The sequence below is a fragment of the Amphiura filiformis genome, chromosome 19 (genome assembly GCF_039555335.1).
Source record: "Amphiura filiformis chromosome 19, Afil_fr2py, whole genome shotgun sequence".
Lineage (NCBI taxonomy): Eukaryota > Metazoa > Echinodermata > Ophiuroidea > Amphilepidida > Amphiuridae > Amphiura > Amphiura filiformis.
The window spans coordinates 35,564,195-35,581,447 of record NC_092646.1 but is presented as its reverse complement, the minus strand read 5'-3'; the positions used below and the strand labels follow the sequence as shown (position 1 = coordinate 35,581,447).

Below are 17,253 nucleotides of genomic sequence, written 5' to 3'. Positions count from 1 at the left end.
AAAAGTCGCATTGGAACGTGCAGGTACGTCCGTAACCAGAATTTTTAAAAAGTGGACTTTTGTTCAAAATTTGGACCTTTTTTGACGGAGAAGGACTGAAAATCTCTATTTTTTTGCTTACTACGCTCGTGAATGGGACTTTTTGGGTCAAAATAGGGGACTCTTTTGGCATTTGGCGAGGGGGTGTTCACCACCTGTCCCCCTGGTTATGGGTATGGGAACATGCTAAAAGCCTAAAGGGCTAAATGCTTCTTTATTTGCACTTTTTGCAGTAGAACATATTGAAAAAGTTGGGCCAGTAAATTTATTGCAGGGCCAGTAGATTTGCCGATTCACTGGCCCGGAGGGCCAGTAGAAAACTGAAACCTAAGTCTGTCCCGGTCCCAGTCTATGTCGGTCCGGTCGTATTGTATTAATTCCACCAAGCAGTTTTATGGCTTTGTTAAGAAACTGAAGAAAGACTCAGTCGGGATACTGGCGCTCAAGCATCAAGGTAGACTGATATCAGATGGTATTGGGAAAGCGGAGGTGTTAAACCACCAATTTGACTCTGTTTTTACAAATGAAAGCAACATGGAGAACATACCCAAACAAGAAACATTTCCTCCTATGCCGGAGATACATGTAGTTACAGAAGGAGTTGCTAAATTACTCCGAAACTTGGATGCCAGTAAGGCACCAGGACCTGATGGACTCACACCGGAGATTTTAAAAATGTTTGCTGACACACTAGCCCCAGCACTTACACACATATTCAACAAATCACTCTCAACAGGCATACTACCAACAGACTGGCAAACTGCAAACATAACACCAATATTCAAAAAGGAGACAGAACAGCAGCGCCAATTATAGGCCTGTTTCTCTAACCCCAGTCTGCTGTAAACTGTTGGAACATATTCTGCATAGCAATATCATGAAACATATCAATAAACACAACATATTAAAGGCCCATTCAGTGATTTGCTCATCCGGACGATCGTAAAAATCATCAAAATTCAGATTTTGGTACCTTTGTAATTGGCATAGATGTGCTAACATAGCCTGCTAGTGGTTCGGTCGAAAGCCGTGTATTTTAGACAAAATAAAGCATTTGCATGATTCTGGACTTTTGATACTGACAGTACAAAAAGTCTGACTCGAGATCGAAAGAAGCTCACTCTCCACCGTCAGATCATGCATGCGTTATGTATTGTTTCTACTACTTATTACATCAGTAGCTACTATTTTAAACAAAATACACAATTTTAACTGTTTTTCATATTTGAATTGACCGAATTAGTTTGCCTCGGTGACCTTTAATTGCTTATTTTGTTTTCTACTACAAAACTGTTTTAAATCAATTTAGACTCTACTTCCCCCGTGTTAGAAACACTGGACTAGGAAGTTTTTCCAGTCGATTGGTGGCGCACTGTACGAAAATCTCGATTTTCTCGAGTCGATCTGAGTTGAAGTAGAAAACCTTTCTAAAGCTTCTGTTTTTTGACTAATTTGTCGATGCATTCAGGGAAAAGTGGTTTAATGAAATTCTGTAGACTTATTCTTTATTTCTAAGCAACTCTGACAAATTTCCATTTTTTTAAGTGTTCCTGTGAAATCACTGAAAGGGCCTTTAACAGATAGCCAACACGGATTTCGCAAGCAACACTCATGTGAAACACAGCTAATACTAACAACACATGACATTGGACAAGCACTGGACAGTTGGACGCCTTTGCACATGATTATCATGGACTTTGCGAAGGCGTTGGACACCGTCCCACACAACAGATTACTTTACAAAATACAAAATTACGGTATTACAGGCAGCACTCACACCTGGATTAAAAATTTTCTGACACAACGCAAACAAAGAGTTGTAGTAAATGGTGAGCATTCAAATTGGACTCACGTCCGCTCAGGCGTCCCACAGGGGACTGTCATGGGACCTCTACTTTTTTACTCTATTTGAATGATCTACCAACAAATATCAAGTCCGAAATGCGCTTATTCGCAGATGACTGCGTGGTGTATAGGAAAATTTAAAGTGCTGAGGACTCTACAATTTTACAACATGACTTAGACACACTGTTTACATGGCAGAATACATGGCAGATGTGTTTCAATGTGGACAAATGTTTTGCTGTAAATTTCACTCAGGCACGGAAACCAGAAACAATTACATACAAATTAGGCCACTCAACACTAGCTGAAGTTAAATCACATACATATATTTAGGGGTTCACTTATCAAATGATCTCAAGTGGGGGAATCACATTGCCCATGTTACCTCAAAGGCCAAACAAGTCCTAGGTATGGTGCGTAGAAACTTGCATCCCTGTCCAACCAAGCTCAAGTCTATACAGCCTACAAAACTCTCATCAGACCACACCTGGAATTTTCAGCCACAGTATGGGACCCATACACCAAAGAAGACATAAAGAAAGTGGAAAGTGTTCAGCGAAAGGCTGCCCGCCTGTGTGCAGGGACTATGGTCGCACGAAGTAGCGCCACAGGCATGATTGAGCGCCTTGAATGGGAGCCACTTCAAACCAGAAGAAAGATCTCAAGGATGGCCATGTTACACAAGACCCAGAATGGTCAGGTTGCCATACCGGCGCAAAAGTTCTTGCAGCCAGTTACACGCCCCACCCGTCACCACAACAGTAAAGCATTCCAAAGATATCATACTAAGAAAGACTGCTACAAAAACACATTTTTTCCGCGGTCAATCGCGGACTGGAATATACTACCCGAAAACCTCATCAACATAACAAACACAGAAACTTTCAAAGAAGCACTGTCAACGCACTACAAGTACAAGCGCAGGAAAGGAAAAACAACTAAGTCTAATATCATCTTATTGCGCACAACCTATTCCTCTGCGTGTGGTTCCAACTCTTGGAGCGTTGCGGAGTAACGTCAAAGAAGAAGAAGAAGAAGAAGTCCCTGATCCCTTGGTCATGGATGTGTAACAAAATTTCCCCTCGCACGACCTTCCCCCTTTAAAGGAGAATTTTGTATGTTTACAATGTACTTCATGTGTGCGCGACCTCTGACCTTTGTTTTGATACTACACGAGTGATACGTGAAGGCTGTAAGATGTGGTAGAAATCATCCATATTTTTGCTGTTTTGGCCTCAAGCTATCCCTGAGAATAATTCGTGGGTATCGAGGTTAGTATAGCTTTGGATGTTTATAATGTTCAGTTTATTTGATGCATATTATGAAAGATATACTGAGCGCAAGTGTCATGTACCTCTTTCGCTAATTCATAAATATATACATTGTAATTGTAACTGCAAGACATGTTCAGAGTCAATTCAGCAGCGCTTGATTGATCAAAATGCGTGCATTTTTAGGCCAAAATACTCAGTTACAGTAATTTTTGATATGTCAATTATTTGAACCTTAACCCATATCGCTCAGCTTATTTTCTAACATTGGAGCTGAATGCTGATAATTTTATGTCAACAACCTTTTGTGACCTTTCTGCATGCCCTGCCAAGTGATGCCCTCATCAGATCAGATGCAGTTAATTTTAACTTGTTATTTATCATGACTCATGGAGATTGGCATTATAATATGATGCTTTACCTAGAACAATAATCTTGCCTTTCACCATTATTTTTGTATGCAAATGTTGTGACATCATCAATCGTGATCACTATGGCCTTAGATTCAGCTGAATAGTAATACACCAGCTGATTGGACAAATATTACCAAAGACTTTTATAAAGTGACTGAGAACATTAATGTTAATTGTGTGTGATATACTAGTACCTCACCAAAGAAGTGTACATTATTTTTATATTATGTTTACAAAGCAGAAGCTACATTTTTTTTATGTTATATCAAAGACTTCAGGATTATATTTATCCGTCCAAAAGGAAAAGACATGAGTGCTACCTGTACTCTTAATCAGGAAATTGTTTCGGAGATAATTGCATATCATGTGCATTGTTTTATGCAGATTAGTATAAAGATGATTTCATAACCAATAGGCCATATTATATTTTCATAATGAGCCATCTTTTGATAATCAAAAAGTTTCAGATATGTCATGTAACCCAGAAAAGTTATAATCTAGTTAAATGGTGAAAGTGTTGTGTGTACATCTCAGTGATTATGGATGATATTTCTTAATGATGATTTATATTCTTTTGTGTATAGTAATATTTATATTTATGTATGTTCATGCACCACTTGTTCATTCACATTCACCCTCATTCATTTTCATTCGTTCATTCATTCATTCATTCCTTCCCATTCATTCATTCTTCCACTTAACCTTCCACCCATCATCCACTCATCATGTTCTTCATACATTTATACATTCCATTCATATTACAGTATACTAACTTCATAACACTGTTGGATATTTATATTTTTATGTAAAGAGTTATATTTTGTGAGTTTACACTTGGGTTCATAAAACGAGTTAATAGTAGAGACATGTATGCTATATGAAAAGGTCCGCTCACTACTCCTAGGTATACAATGTGCATTACTGTGTGATACAACAGGAGAGTTTTCTTTCAAAAGACAGTTTCAGAAACGAGAGCACATTGCCCATGTGGTTCCACAGGTTATTGTCATAGGCCCTATATGATATTTTGCTGCTTTACCCATGTGAGCGAGCATTTTCTATAGATAAATATTCAATATGAGTGAAGCCTAATGCAGAACTTAACTATCGTGAAAGCTGTGAATGAATAGTATTTTGTAAAAGGACAGTGACGCCATACCTTAAACATACATATAAATATTGTGTACTCAGATTAAGTGCAACTTTTGTATATTATCTCTCCCGTGCTGTAGGTAATCTATAGGAGGGAAACCCACAATATGAGCACGCGCCCTCCATGCTATATATACGTATACAAGTGAAGTTACACAAATCCATGTACCAATCCATGTACTGATTAAAGATTATGATCAGGGAACTAGTAGTAGTAATAAATGACTCGTGAACCAAGCTGCCGAAACGTGTTGGATTAAATTGTCTACCTTGCCGACTGGTGTTCGTATTTCAAGCGGGTCCTGGATATTTTGATATCCAGGCGGCCAGCCTCCATCAGTTTAAGCAAAATAATACTAACCTGGGGTCGGGGCACGAGGCATCCTGACAAATATTTCGAGCCCGTCCCCAGCGCGGTACAAGTGGTGTCAGGAGTGGGATCCTAAGAAAGACTGTTGGTAACACTAACGCAGCGGTAGACCAAACCTTGCAGGAATTAAGTGGTACTCACTTCACTGTGCATCAAAAACATGTCGTGGCCAAATCAAGTTAAGTTGAGTGAACTTAAGGAAGAAGAAGACCTTTGGGGAAGTGATGAAGGCGAAATGGTCGCCCAGAATAGTGACGATGATAGCGATGTACAGTCAGAAAGTAATGGAAATCGGCATCAAGGATTGGATCCTGCGGGACCCCAGATAGATTATGATGAAGGAGAAAGAATGAGAAGTATGCTGCAACAGGAGAGATACCGCACTGACATCGCTATCTCGGAAGTTGCTAAGCAGATGACCAACACTGTAATGCAAGGGAATAAAGATTTGGACCAATCAATAAGGGCTCTTCTGGAAAGAGTTACAGAAGTACAGCAATAACAAGCTCATATAGAAAGTCGGATGGGAACAATGGAAATCGAGGCACAAAGAAGCATATTGTCCAAATATCCAGCTTCCCTGACTAATAGGGAACAATCATCACCAACAAAGGCCGAAACAGATAGACGGACCACAGTTGATTTTACACCAAGTACATCAGGATTATATGCAAGGGATCGATATGACCCAGAAATCGGGTTTAGGTTACAGCCACAAGTATTTAATAGCATGGAGGGTGGTGCTCATAGCAGTCGAGGTGGAGAGTCTAATTTTGGTCCAGATTCAAAGTGGGCAGAAGAGCAGCGTATTCCAACTGATGTAAATATGCCGACTATGGTAAACAGAGGTACACCTGCATTTGTGGATGCTTTATCTGCACCTTCAGGGGATAGCATGATCCTGGTGGGGGGTACTAGACCAGAACCCAGACCCAGAGTCTTAGGCAAGAGCGATGTCATACCACCATCTTACAGAGTGCCTGGTAATGCATTTTCCCCATTCTCTACAATCGCGATGGAAGACAGTAACGTAGGTGAAGGTACCGTAACTGGACACAAGAGAGATTCACCATTGCAGTGGGAGAACCATGGGCCACCATGGGAAGCCGATGACAGGGCAACGGTTCCACTTCATACATCGACTGGCAAGAAAGATAGGTCATGTCCACCGACAACACCGAAGACTACAGCGGATGATATTACTGAGAAACCATGGCCATTGAGGCGTGAGCAACGATTATGTGGAAATGAAGATTTTGGACGGCGATTCGGGTCCAAGTATAGGAAAGAACAGAAACCTAATAAGTATGATGGCAAGACCCCTTGGGAGGATTTCTTGAACCATTTCAAGGCATGCAAACGGTACAACCGATGGACTGATGACGAAGCGACTTTTCATCTGTTTGCAAGCTGCACAGGGGATGCCTTAAGCGCCCTTACAGTGAATGAAATACAGCTAGAAGGGATGACTTATCAGGAACTAGAGGACGAGATGACACAGGAGTTTGGCCCACGTGAGTGTGCTGAGAGTTACTACTTAGAACTCACTCGTGAGAGAGCAGCGCAGGAGAAACTTTGTACAAACTAGGTCAAGATATCAGGAGATTGACACAAAGGGCTCACCCAAAGACAGACAGGAAAGAGAGAGACACACAGCGTTGCTACAGAATGCTTCAAAAAGGCAATCGTGAGATCCCAAGTTCGCAAAGATTTGTTCAGAATTCGGCCAAGTACCTTAAATGAAGCCATTACAGCAGCTATAGAAGTTGAATCCTACTATAACACAGAAAAGGTTAGAGGAAAGGCTAGGACCAACATCTATACTAGACCAATTAGTAAGCCACAGTCAGAAGCTGATAGTGAATTTCTGCGCGTTTGAGTCCCTGGAACAAAAGATGAGTAATACTTTGGTGCAAATACAACGGATGCAAGCTGCTGAACAAGGGCGAAGGGGAATGGAACGACAGGTGCCAAACCCTGACCAGAGATCCCAATCTAGGCGTGATCTACCCCGTTGTTATGTATGTAACCGCCAAGGACATAAGGCTGCAGACTGTTGGGAGCAGGGAAACGGACGCCAGCCAACCCAGAGGGCCATGGGGAGGCTGCCGGTGGGACAGACGGGCCCAAAGAGACAGATGCAGACCACGGAGAAGCAAGGAGAGATGAAGGAAGCGAGTTACGAGAGATCATCGGGGAACAATTCGAGACAACCAGCGCGAACCAGCAACATTAACAGCACCGCACCGCAAGATTACTAGTCTTTACACTGCAGTGGAAATACGGGTGTGCCCCTCCACATGTTGATAGATAGTGGGTGCGAGAACACTATATTAGCTTATTCTGTGTATTTGAGTATTCCAGAACATAACCGACCAGAACTTATACCTCTTAAACCAGATGAAGATGTCAAACAAGCGGATGACAGTCCACTTGAAGTGAAGGGTAGAATAACAGTTGAATTGAAGGTGGGACCAGTACGCCAAGTGTTAGAATTGTTGGTTTCAGATATACGGCACCAAGGACTATTGGGCATGGATTTTCTATCTATTACCGGAGCTGACCTTAGCACTAGTAGGATGGCTTTGATAATACGGGGAGTAGAGATACCGTGTAGAACAGCCGAGGATAATTATTTCTGTACCAGAGTTGCCTTGGTTCAAACAATTCAGATACCACCACTGCAAGAGATGGTTGTACAAGGACGGGTTGTAAAGCCCTTAGTTACTAGTGAATGGGGATTGTTGGAGCCGATATAGATGGAGTTCCTCAGTCGAAAGGAGTTGGTGTTGCACGAGCACTAGTGCCAGCAGGAGATACCATCCCAATACGCTTGTTAAATGCACAAGATGTACCCGAACTATTAAGAAGGAACAGCAGTAGCTTCTCTAACACCAGTATGTACGGAGAATGTACTTGAGGCGCCATCGGAAATTACCGAAGCTGAACTGCCTGCCGATACTGCACAGCGAGAGTTACCTGAACATTTGACAGAATTATACCAACGTAGTGCGAATGAGCTAAATAAGGAGGAGCAGATAGAGGTGCAAGAACTCATATGGCAATATCCAGATATATTCTCCAAAGGCGATGATGACTTGGGTAGGACCAGCTTGGTGAAGCATTCAATTGATACCAAGGGTGCGCATCCACTTCGTCAACCACTGAGCCGTTTGCCACTGGGTCAGAGAGAAGAAGTTGAAAAGCAAGTAGCTGACCTGTTGCAACGGGGCCTCATTGAACCCTCTGACAGCCCTTGGTCTAGCCCGGTGGTGCTAGTTAAGAAGAAAGACGGAAGCTTTCGCCTGTGTTTAGATTATAGGAAATTGAATATGGTTACCGAAAAGGATGCTTTTCCACTTCCTCGCATTGACGACAGTCTAGATGCACTCCATGGAGCAAGATGGTTTTGTACGTTGGATTTGGCTGCAGGATACTGGCAGGTCGAATTAGATGACGATGCACGGCGGAAATCGGCGTTCGCAACTACCAGCGGACTCTTCAATTGGAATGTTATGCCATTCGCCTTTGCAACGCCTCGCGACATTTGAGCGTCTTATGGAAAGGGTCTTATCCGGATTGCACTGGAAGACTTTACTCGTCTATCTTGATGACGCTATCGTTCTGGAAAGACTGTTTCGGAGACTGTCACTCGCTTGGAAGAGGTGTTCAAAAGACTCCAGACAGCAGGACTGAAACTAAAACCAGCAAAGTGTAATCTATTCCACTCGAAGGTTACATATTTGGGCCATGTTGTATCTGCACAAGGTATACACACTGATCCGGCAAAGATTGAGGCCGTGAGCGACTGGCCTACACCTGCTACCCAAACGCATGTTAGGAGTTTTCTTGGATTGGCCTCCTATTATCGCCGATTTATCAAGAGCTTCACAGACGTGGCTCGCCCACTGTTGAAATTGACAGAGAAAGCAACAAAGTTTGAATGGAGTACCGAATGCGAAGACTCTTTTCAGAAGTTGAAGACTGCTCTTATCACTGCACCTATATTAGCTTACCCACAACCGGATGGACAATTCGTACTAGACACGGATGCAAGCGCATTTGCTGTGGGAGCAGTATTATCGCAAGAACAGGACGGGGAAGAACGTGTGGTGGCGTATGCAAGCAAGTCTTTAAAAAGAGCAGAACGCAATTACTGTGTTACGAGAAGGGAACTGCTCGCTGTCGTTCTGTTTCTCAAGAAGTTCAGACACTACCTGTGGGGAAGAAAGGTGAAAGTTCGCTCTGATCATGGGTCTTTACGCTGGTTAGTGTATTTAAAGGTGGCGGAGGTCAGTTAGCGAGGTGGATAGAAGTATTAGGAGGTTACGACATGGAATTAGAATACAGACCAGGCCGACGCCATCAGAATGCGGATGGATTGTCCCGCATTCCTTGCGGACAATGTGGAAGAGTTGAGAATGACAAAGCAGAGACAGTTAATAGTGAATGTGGAAGAGTTGAGAATAACAAAGAAGAGACAGTTAATAGTGAATGTGGAAGAGTTGAGAATAACAAAGAAGAGACGGCTAGGAATGAATGTGGAAGAGTTCAGAATGACCAAGAAGAGACGGTTAGGAATGAGTGTGGAAGAGATGAGAATGGCAAAGAAGAGATGGCTAGGAGTGAAGAGGTACCTGAAAAGACCACAAGGCTCAGTTGTCTCAAGAGACAAGGTGGAGATACTACCCTCTCGACCAAGAAGTCTGTTACATGGAAACCAGATGCACAATTGGTAGAAGTCAAGTACTATCGGAAGAGTCGTTCACAGCGAAGGCATCATCGTAAAGACTCCAACCCTTTTTCAGAGTACAAACAGAGTCAGTCAGAAATGGAAAACTCAACAGCAAAGCACGCCCTTAAGTGGTCAGCAGAAAATAGCAAAATCTACAGAGTTTGTACAGCTACAGTAGAGCCAACATACAACCTTGATAGTATAAAGACAGAACAGAGGAAAGATTCCTCTATGGCACCCCTGATAGTGTTGATAGAAAACCAGCAAGCCAGACCAAAGTGGGAAGATGTGTCCCCTGGACCACCAGAATTGAAGACGTACTGCGCACAGTGGCACCTATTGGCTGTAAAGGATGGAGTCCTTTATAGAAAGTGGGAGAGCGGAGATGGGAAGGAGATACGTTGGCTGGTTGTTGTACCCAAAACGCTGAGACCTGTAGTGCTAAAGGAATTACACAGCTCAAATACAGCAGGACATATGGGGGAGAAGAAGACCCTATTGAAGGTACGCTATCGCTACTTCTGGGTTGGTATGGCTGCAGATGTTCGCTCCCATATCAGGAGATGTGATGGGTGTGCACGGAGGAAGGGACCACAGAGGCACCGCCGAGCTTCCTTGCGTCAATATAGAGTAGGAGGACCCCTAGAAAGAATAGCTATAGACGTTTTAGGACCTCTCCCAGAAACTGAGTCTGGAAATGTATTTGTGTTGGTAGTCGGAGACTACCATACTAAGTGGATGGAAACATACCCAATTCCGGACCAGACTGCTGAGACCGTCGCTACTAAGCTATTTGAAGAATTTGTTTGCCGCTTTGGCGTTCCTTTGGAACTTCACTCTGACCAGGGGAGAAATTTTGAGGCCAAAGTATTTCAGGAACTCTGTCGAATGCTGGGAATATCCAAAACGAGGACAACGCCGTACAATCCAAAATCAGACGGCATGGTGGAGAGATATAACAGAACTATAGCAAATGCTGTGTCGCTGATGTTGGAGCCAATTAGACAGCAACGTGATTGGGACCGATACCTTCCTCATGTTGGGTTCGCTACCGGTCATGCGTACATGAGACTATCGGAGAAAGCCCCAATATGATGATGTTGGGAAGAGAGGTGACACTACCATTAGATCTGATAGTCGAAGGACCACCAGATGAACCCGATTGTGACACAGATTTCGTTGAGGAGCTTCGGGAGAGGATAAGATTAATCCATGATCAAGCCCGACAGGTAGCGACAATGAATACGAGGAGACAGAAGAAGAACTATGATAGACGTGCAGTAGGTGGAACATTCAAAGTAGGAGACTTTGTATGGTTACTTCAAAAGGCCAGGAAGCCAGGCCTGGCAAAGAAGTTATCACTTCCGTGGGAAGGCCCATACCTTGTCATAAAGGTACTGGCAGATGTAGTGTTTAGAGTCCAGAAGACTAGTAGAAGTAAGCCTGTAGTAGTGCATGGCGATAGGTTGAAACCATACAGAGGAGAACCACTAGATTCTTGGGTAACACCAGAAGTTCACCAGGAAGACACTGAGCAGACATCAGAAGTACCCCTAGAAAGCACCCACACAGAAACAGTTGATGGAACTGGAACAGACGAGGTACAGTTCGCCCGCACAGAAACGGATGATGGAACTGGAACAGACGAGGGACAGTTCGAGAACTTACTGTCAGAAGAAGTGCAAGAGAAGAGCTTCCCTCCAAATGAGGTGGAGCAAGCGACCTTAGTACCTGTGGAAGAAGCGCATGGAGTCGACAGTGTTAGTGAAGAAAGCCAGGAACCAACTGTTCAGCTGCGCTGTTCGACCCGCAGAAGCGGTTACCCGTGAGGTACCGTAAAGCTGAGAACAATATGTAATATATTTATAAGACGCCTCATAGACTACAAGAGTTTGTCCGGAGGATCCTATACTTGCTCATCCATCTGGAAACAGCTCTTCAACCAAAATTAATTTGTGCATTGGAAGAATGACCTTTGAATATGCTGGATACTAAAACTCTCACACCATAACTTGAGGTCAGATTTAGAAATAGGATTGTTGAATGGAGGTTGATGAATTAAGCCATTGGGATTTATACCGCTTTTTGCTCATTAGCATGAGAGTTAACATGGAGGTGACTTGCTAAGTGAACACAAGGGTTCCCATCATCAAACAAAAAGTTTGGATATCTACTGACACCTTGCAGCATCACAGTTGGTGAGTGTCATCTGGAATTTATCAAAAGTATGAGACAATCAGCATATCATAGAACATGCTGGATTGGCCAAATTGGGATTTATAGAATAGAATATAATAGATTGGCCAGATAGAGAAGTAACCAGCATTCCTGCTCTCCATGTACATCATCATGCAATGTTTTACAGATATATCTTCAGCAGAGGTATTAATGGCAGTCATCATGGTCATAAGCAACTTGATGCAACATCCAGCATCTGAACTTATTGCTAGAAAATTCTATCATATCAGCTTGAAAATGAAAAGGAAATCATTTATTTAGACATACTGAAGCATTGTCTAAGAAACAATAGTAATCCAGACTATATGAAAGTAGCCATATATCTACGTCTGATTGACTGTGACCACAGTAGTTGATGCAATATTTCCTACATTGGTTATGCTATTACTAGCCCCATCCTGATATGGACATTATTTATGGCTTGCAGTGACTTTACCTGTGGATGTGAACATGGATTTTACATTTTCCCCGATGGACTAATTATAAGAAATATGGAGAGAAGAACAATAGCATAAACAAGGTTGATGGCCTTACCATGCGTATAATGATGTAAAGAAATCAACAGCAACACTCTTAATACACCAATTGAGTGAAATGAGACAAGTGACAGTGAGTGGATGATCTAGAACCCTCAAGTTAGGAGTGTAAAGTTGGACATGATGGAGTCAACGTCACTATCACCTAGGATTTTTCATCCTGTGGCTTGTGGTGTAAGATGTCGCTGGTTGACCAGTCAGAACATTTGGAAGATGTTACTAGGAAACATATCCTTTACATGTAAACAAAATTTTGTTCAATAAGTTTTATCAGCTCTTTGCCAGGGACGGCTAAAGGCTTGGCGGGGGTTGTGTAACAAAATTTCCCCTCGCATCGACCTTCCCCTTTAAAGGAGAATTTTGTATGTTTACAATGTACTTCATGTGTGCGCGACCTCTGACCTTTGTTTTGATACTACACGAGTGATACGTGAAGGCTGTAAGATGTGGTAGAAATCATCCATATTTTTGCTGTTTTGGCCTCAAGCTATCCCTGAGAATAATTCGTGGGTATCGTAGGTTCGTATAGCTTTGGATGTTTATAATGTTCAGTTTATTTGATGCATATTATGAAAGATATACTGAGCGCAAGTGTCATGTACCTCTTTCGCTAATTCATAAATATATACATTGTAATTGTAACTGCAAGACATGTTCAGAGTCAATTCAGCAGCGCTTGATTGATCAAAATGCGTGCATATTTTAGGCCAAAATACTCAGTTACAGTAATTTTTGATATGTCAATTATTTGAACCTTAACCCATATCGTTCAGCTTATTTTCTAACATTGGAGCTGAATGCTGATAATTTTTATGTCAACAACCTTTTGTGACCTTTCTGCATGCCCTGCCAAGTGATGCCCTCATCAGATCAGATGCAGTTAATTTTAACTTGTTATTTATCATGACTCATGGAGATTGGCATTATAATATGATGCTTTACCTAGAACAATAATCTTGCCTTTCACCATTATTTTTGTATGCAAATGTTGTGACATCATCAATCGTGATCACTATGGCCTTAGATTCAGCTGAATAGTAATACACCAGCTGATTGGACAAATATTACCAAAGACTTTTATAAAGTGACTGAGAACATTAATGTTAATTGTGTGTGATATACTAGTACCTCACCAAAGAAGTGTACATTATTTTTATATTATGTTTACAAAGCAGAAGCTACATTTTTTTAATGTTATATCAAAGACTTCAGGATTATATTTATCCGTCCAAAAGGAAAAGACATGAGTGCTACCTGTACTCTTAATCAGGAAATTGTTTCGGAGATAATTGCATATCATGTGCATTGTTTTATGCAGATTAGTATAAAGATGATTTCATAACCAATAGGCCATATTATATTTTCATAATGAGCCATCTTTTGATAATCAAAAGTTTCAGATATGTCATGTAACCCAGAAAAGTTATAATCTAGTTAAATGGTGAAAGTGTTGTGTGTACATCTCAGTGATTATGGATGATATTTCTTAATGATGATTTATATTCTTTTGTGTATAGTAATATTTATATTTATGTATGTTCATGCACCACTTGTTCATTCACATTCACCCTCATTCATTTTCATTCGTTCATTCATTCATTCATTCCTTCCCATTCATTCATTCTTCCACTTAACCTTCCACCCATCATCCACTCATCATGTTCTTCATACATTTATACATTCCATTCATATTACAGTATACTAACTTCATAACACTGTTGGATATTTATATTTTTATGTAAAGAGTTATATTTTGTGAGTTTACACTTGGGTTCATAAAACGAAGTTAATAGTAGAGACATGTATGCTATATGAAAAGGTCCGCTCACTACTCCTAGGTATACAATGTGCATTACTGTGTGATACAACAGGAGAGTTTTCTTTCAAAAGACAGTTTCAGAAACGAGAGCACATTGCCCATGTGGTTCCACAGGTTATTGTCATAGGCCCTATATGATATTTTGCTGCTTTACCCATGTGAGCGAGCATTTTCTATAGATAAATATTCAATATGAGTGAAGCCTAATGCAGAACTTAACTATCGTGAAAGCTGTGAATGAATAGTATTTTGTAAAAGGACAGTGACGCCATACCTTAAACATACATATAAATATTGTGTACTCAGATTAAGTGCAACTTTTGTATATTATCTCTCCCGTGCTGTAGGTAATCTATAGGAGGGAAACCCACAATATGAGCACGCCCTCCATGCTATATATACGTATACAAGTGAAGTTACACAAATCCATGTACCAATCTATGTACTGATTAAAGATTATGATCAGGGAACTAGTAGTAGTAATAAATGACTCGTGAACCAAGCTGCCGAAACGTGTTGGATTAAATTGTCTACCTTGCCGACTGGTGTTCGTATTTCAAGCGGGTCCTGGATATTTTGATATCCAGGCGGGCCAGCCTCCATCAGTTTAAGCAAAATAATACTAACCTGGGGTCGGGGCACGAGGCATCCTGACAAATATTTCGAGCCCGTCCCCAGCGCGGTACAGATGGAAAACTGCATGAAACATGTGCAAGATGTTGTCCTGGTTGTCGAATTTTGATCCGTGTGATATCACGTTTGTCCCCCCGGCCTCCCCGTGCTATTTTCTATGTACCTACCGACTTTTCCAGGCACTAATCCTATCCACTGCTTGTTGCTGCAATTTGACATCATCACTGTAGAGTCTGTCAAACACAGTTTGCCATTCTAAACGATTTATCCATCCAACTAGCCGCGATAAGTCACTACCACTGGGCGCTGCCATGTTGGAAAATGGACGAGCTTCCATGCTTGAACATGCTGAATGAGGTTCTGTATTTTAGTTTAAAATACTAAATATAAGTCTAGTTTTAGATAAATATTATTATATTACAGTTAATTTTTTTTATAGATATTTTATCTGCCTTGTGAGTTTATAATGAAAAATAATTCTACACTGATTTTAACCATTTGCGAAAGAGCCTAAAATTAAGGGTCATTCCCGTGAATTTTATGACAAGCTGCAAATAGTAATTAAAACCGGTGGATTGAAAAACAAAATCACAAACTTCAGAAGACAAAGCTCGATTTTCAAGAACTGGTATCGTACTAGCAGAGCTCCAATTGCATTTATTAATGTAAGACAAGTGTTGTGAAATTATTCTGTCTCACAACTCTCGGGCCAGAGTATTGGAAGACACATTCGTCCACTATTCACTATACTATACGTCGAACAACTGAATACATGCAGGACCAATATATTTTGGTAAACATTTTAGGCCTATAACAAAATGTATATTTTCGTACAATTGTACAACTATCGTTTCTACCCTATGACCTATAAAAGTTACCTGTTATCAAAGTGTCCGCGAAAAACTGGTCATCGCAAGTATCTTTGATGCTGAAAAGTAACGAAATTCACGCAGGGACAGGCCGAAAACCTTACCTCGGTCGTAAAATCCAGCCCATGCATGTCATAAATAATTCATTATTGCATTGTGTAAATGTCACTGATTGTGTCCACGTATTGTTATTGCACCTGTTAAAGCAGAATTTATACTCGATCGCTGGATCACCATGTGAATTCGCCTATTAAAAAAAACAACCTCTACGACCAGGTGGTTAAGCATCGAGCACGCTGACTGGCTTAGCAAATATCCAATTATTTTTGTAAACCAATCAGGTTAGACGTACTTTACTGGCGGGTCACATTAATTCATACCGTAAAAGGCCGTCGCCTTCATTGATTGGCTTACGATTGCGATGAATGGTGTTTGCAACCAATCACAAAACGGGTTACAAATAAATAAGGCGCCCATCGAAATTTTGTACACGTCCCATGATGACGCTCATGCCACGAGGTAGCCGGAGGTTTCGCTTTTCTGCTAGCTTTAAAAGCGAGCGAGTGGTATAAAGTCAGTTTCACACCTGTGATTTATGGAGCATATCATAAAATCTCTGAACACAAACACAGCGGATTTGACAGATAAAAATGACATTTGCAATTCTGAGCAACGGGATTCCATGAAATTGAAGATTATGTGTTATTCTACAGGATCGGTAATAATTAACAGCTGGTCTGCTGTATTTGAAGTGCATATTGAAGTTTGTAAGTTTGTGACTTCGTACGTTATGCGCAATAGATATTACAGAAAGCTTAAATTGGCACGCTTTCCTGCAATTTATCTGTCGCTTACTAAAGTTATTGGGAGTTCAGGGCACGTCACACCGAGTGTGACGTGACCTCGCTGGGCATATTCTTTCACTTGAAACTGATAAAATATATATACTCGTATTTTTGTTTGATTTGTTTCACTCTTTTAAACTCTAAAAAGTCACATGGCTCAAGACAGCCTAGTAAATTGGCGGGAAATAATGAGTCAGAAATGCGCGAATGTGAAATATTTTGATTACGCACGCGATTCGCTTAGCATGACGCGGCGCAACTCTGCGCATATGTCCAACGCAGTCTGGGCGCATTCGGTTTGTTGTTCACGCCAGAAAATGTGGTGTAAACAAAACAAAAATTTGCAGTCAAAATGCCACTTAGCTTAGATTTTTTAATTATTTTGAATTTTGGTGCACTGAAAGCAGACATTATAGATTTATTGGTGCAAAAAGATGCATATTTAGACCATGCACCAGATACAACTTTCACAAGCGTGAAAGTCTTAC

At 41.2% G+C, this 17,253-nt stretch overlaps 2 protein-coding genes across 2 annotated transcripts in view; one reads left to right on the top strand and one right to left on the bottom strand.

The window, feature by feature from the left end:
• LOC140140531 (ribosomal biogenesis protein LAS1L-like) overlaps positions 1 to 15,415 on the bottom strand; it is a 51,102-nt gene extending 35,687 nt beyond the window's left edge. The window contains exon 1 of the mRNA XM_072162289.1: positions 15,219 to 15,415. Within this exon, the coding sequence (XP_072018390.1) occupies positions 15,219 to 15,388 (170 nt within the window). The 5' untranslated portion in view covers positions 15,389 to 15,415. The remainder of the gene's footprint in view (positions 1 to 15,218) is intronic.
• A 184-nt stretch (positions 15,416 to 15,599) lies between these two features.
• LOC140141227 (telomerase protein component 1-like) overlaps positions 15,600 to 17,253 on the top strand; it is a 48,432-nt gene continuing 46,778 nt past the window's right edge. Inside the window, exon 1 of the mRNA XM_072163024.1 lies at positions 15,600 to 15,716. The gene's annotated coding sequence lies outside the window, so the exon portion shown is untranslated. The remainder of the gene's footprint in view (positions 15,717 to 17,253) is intronic.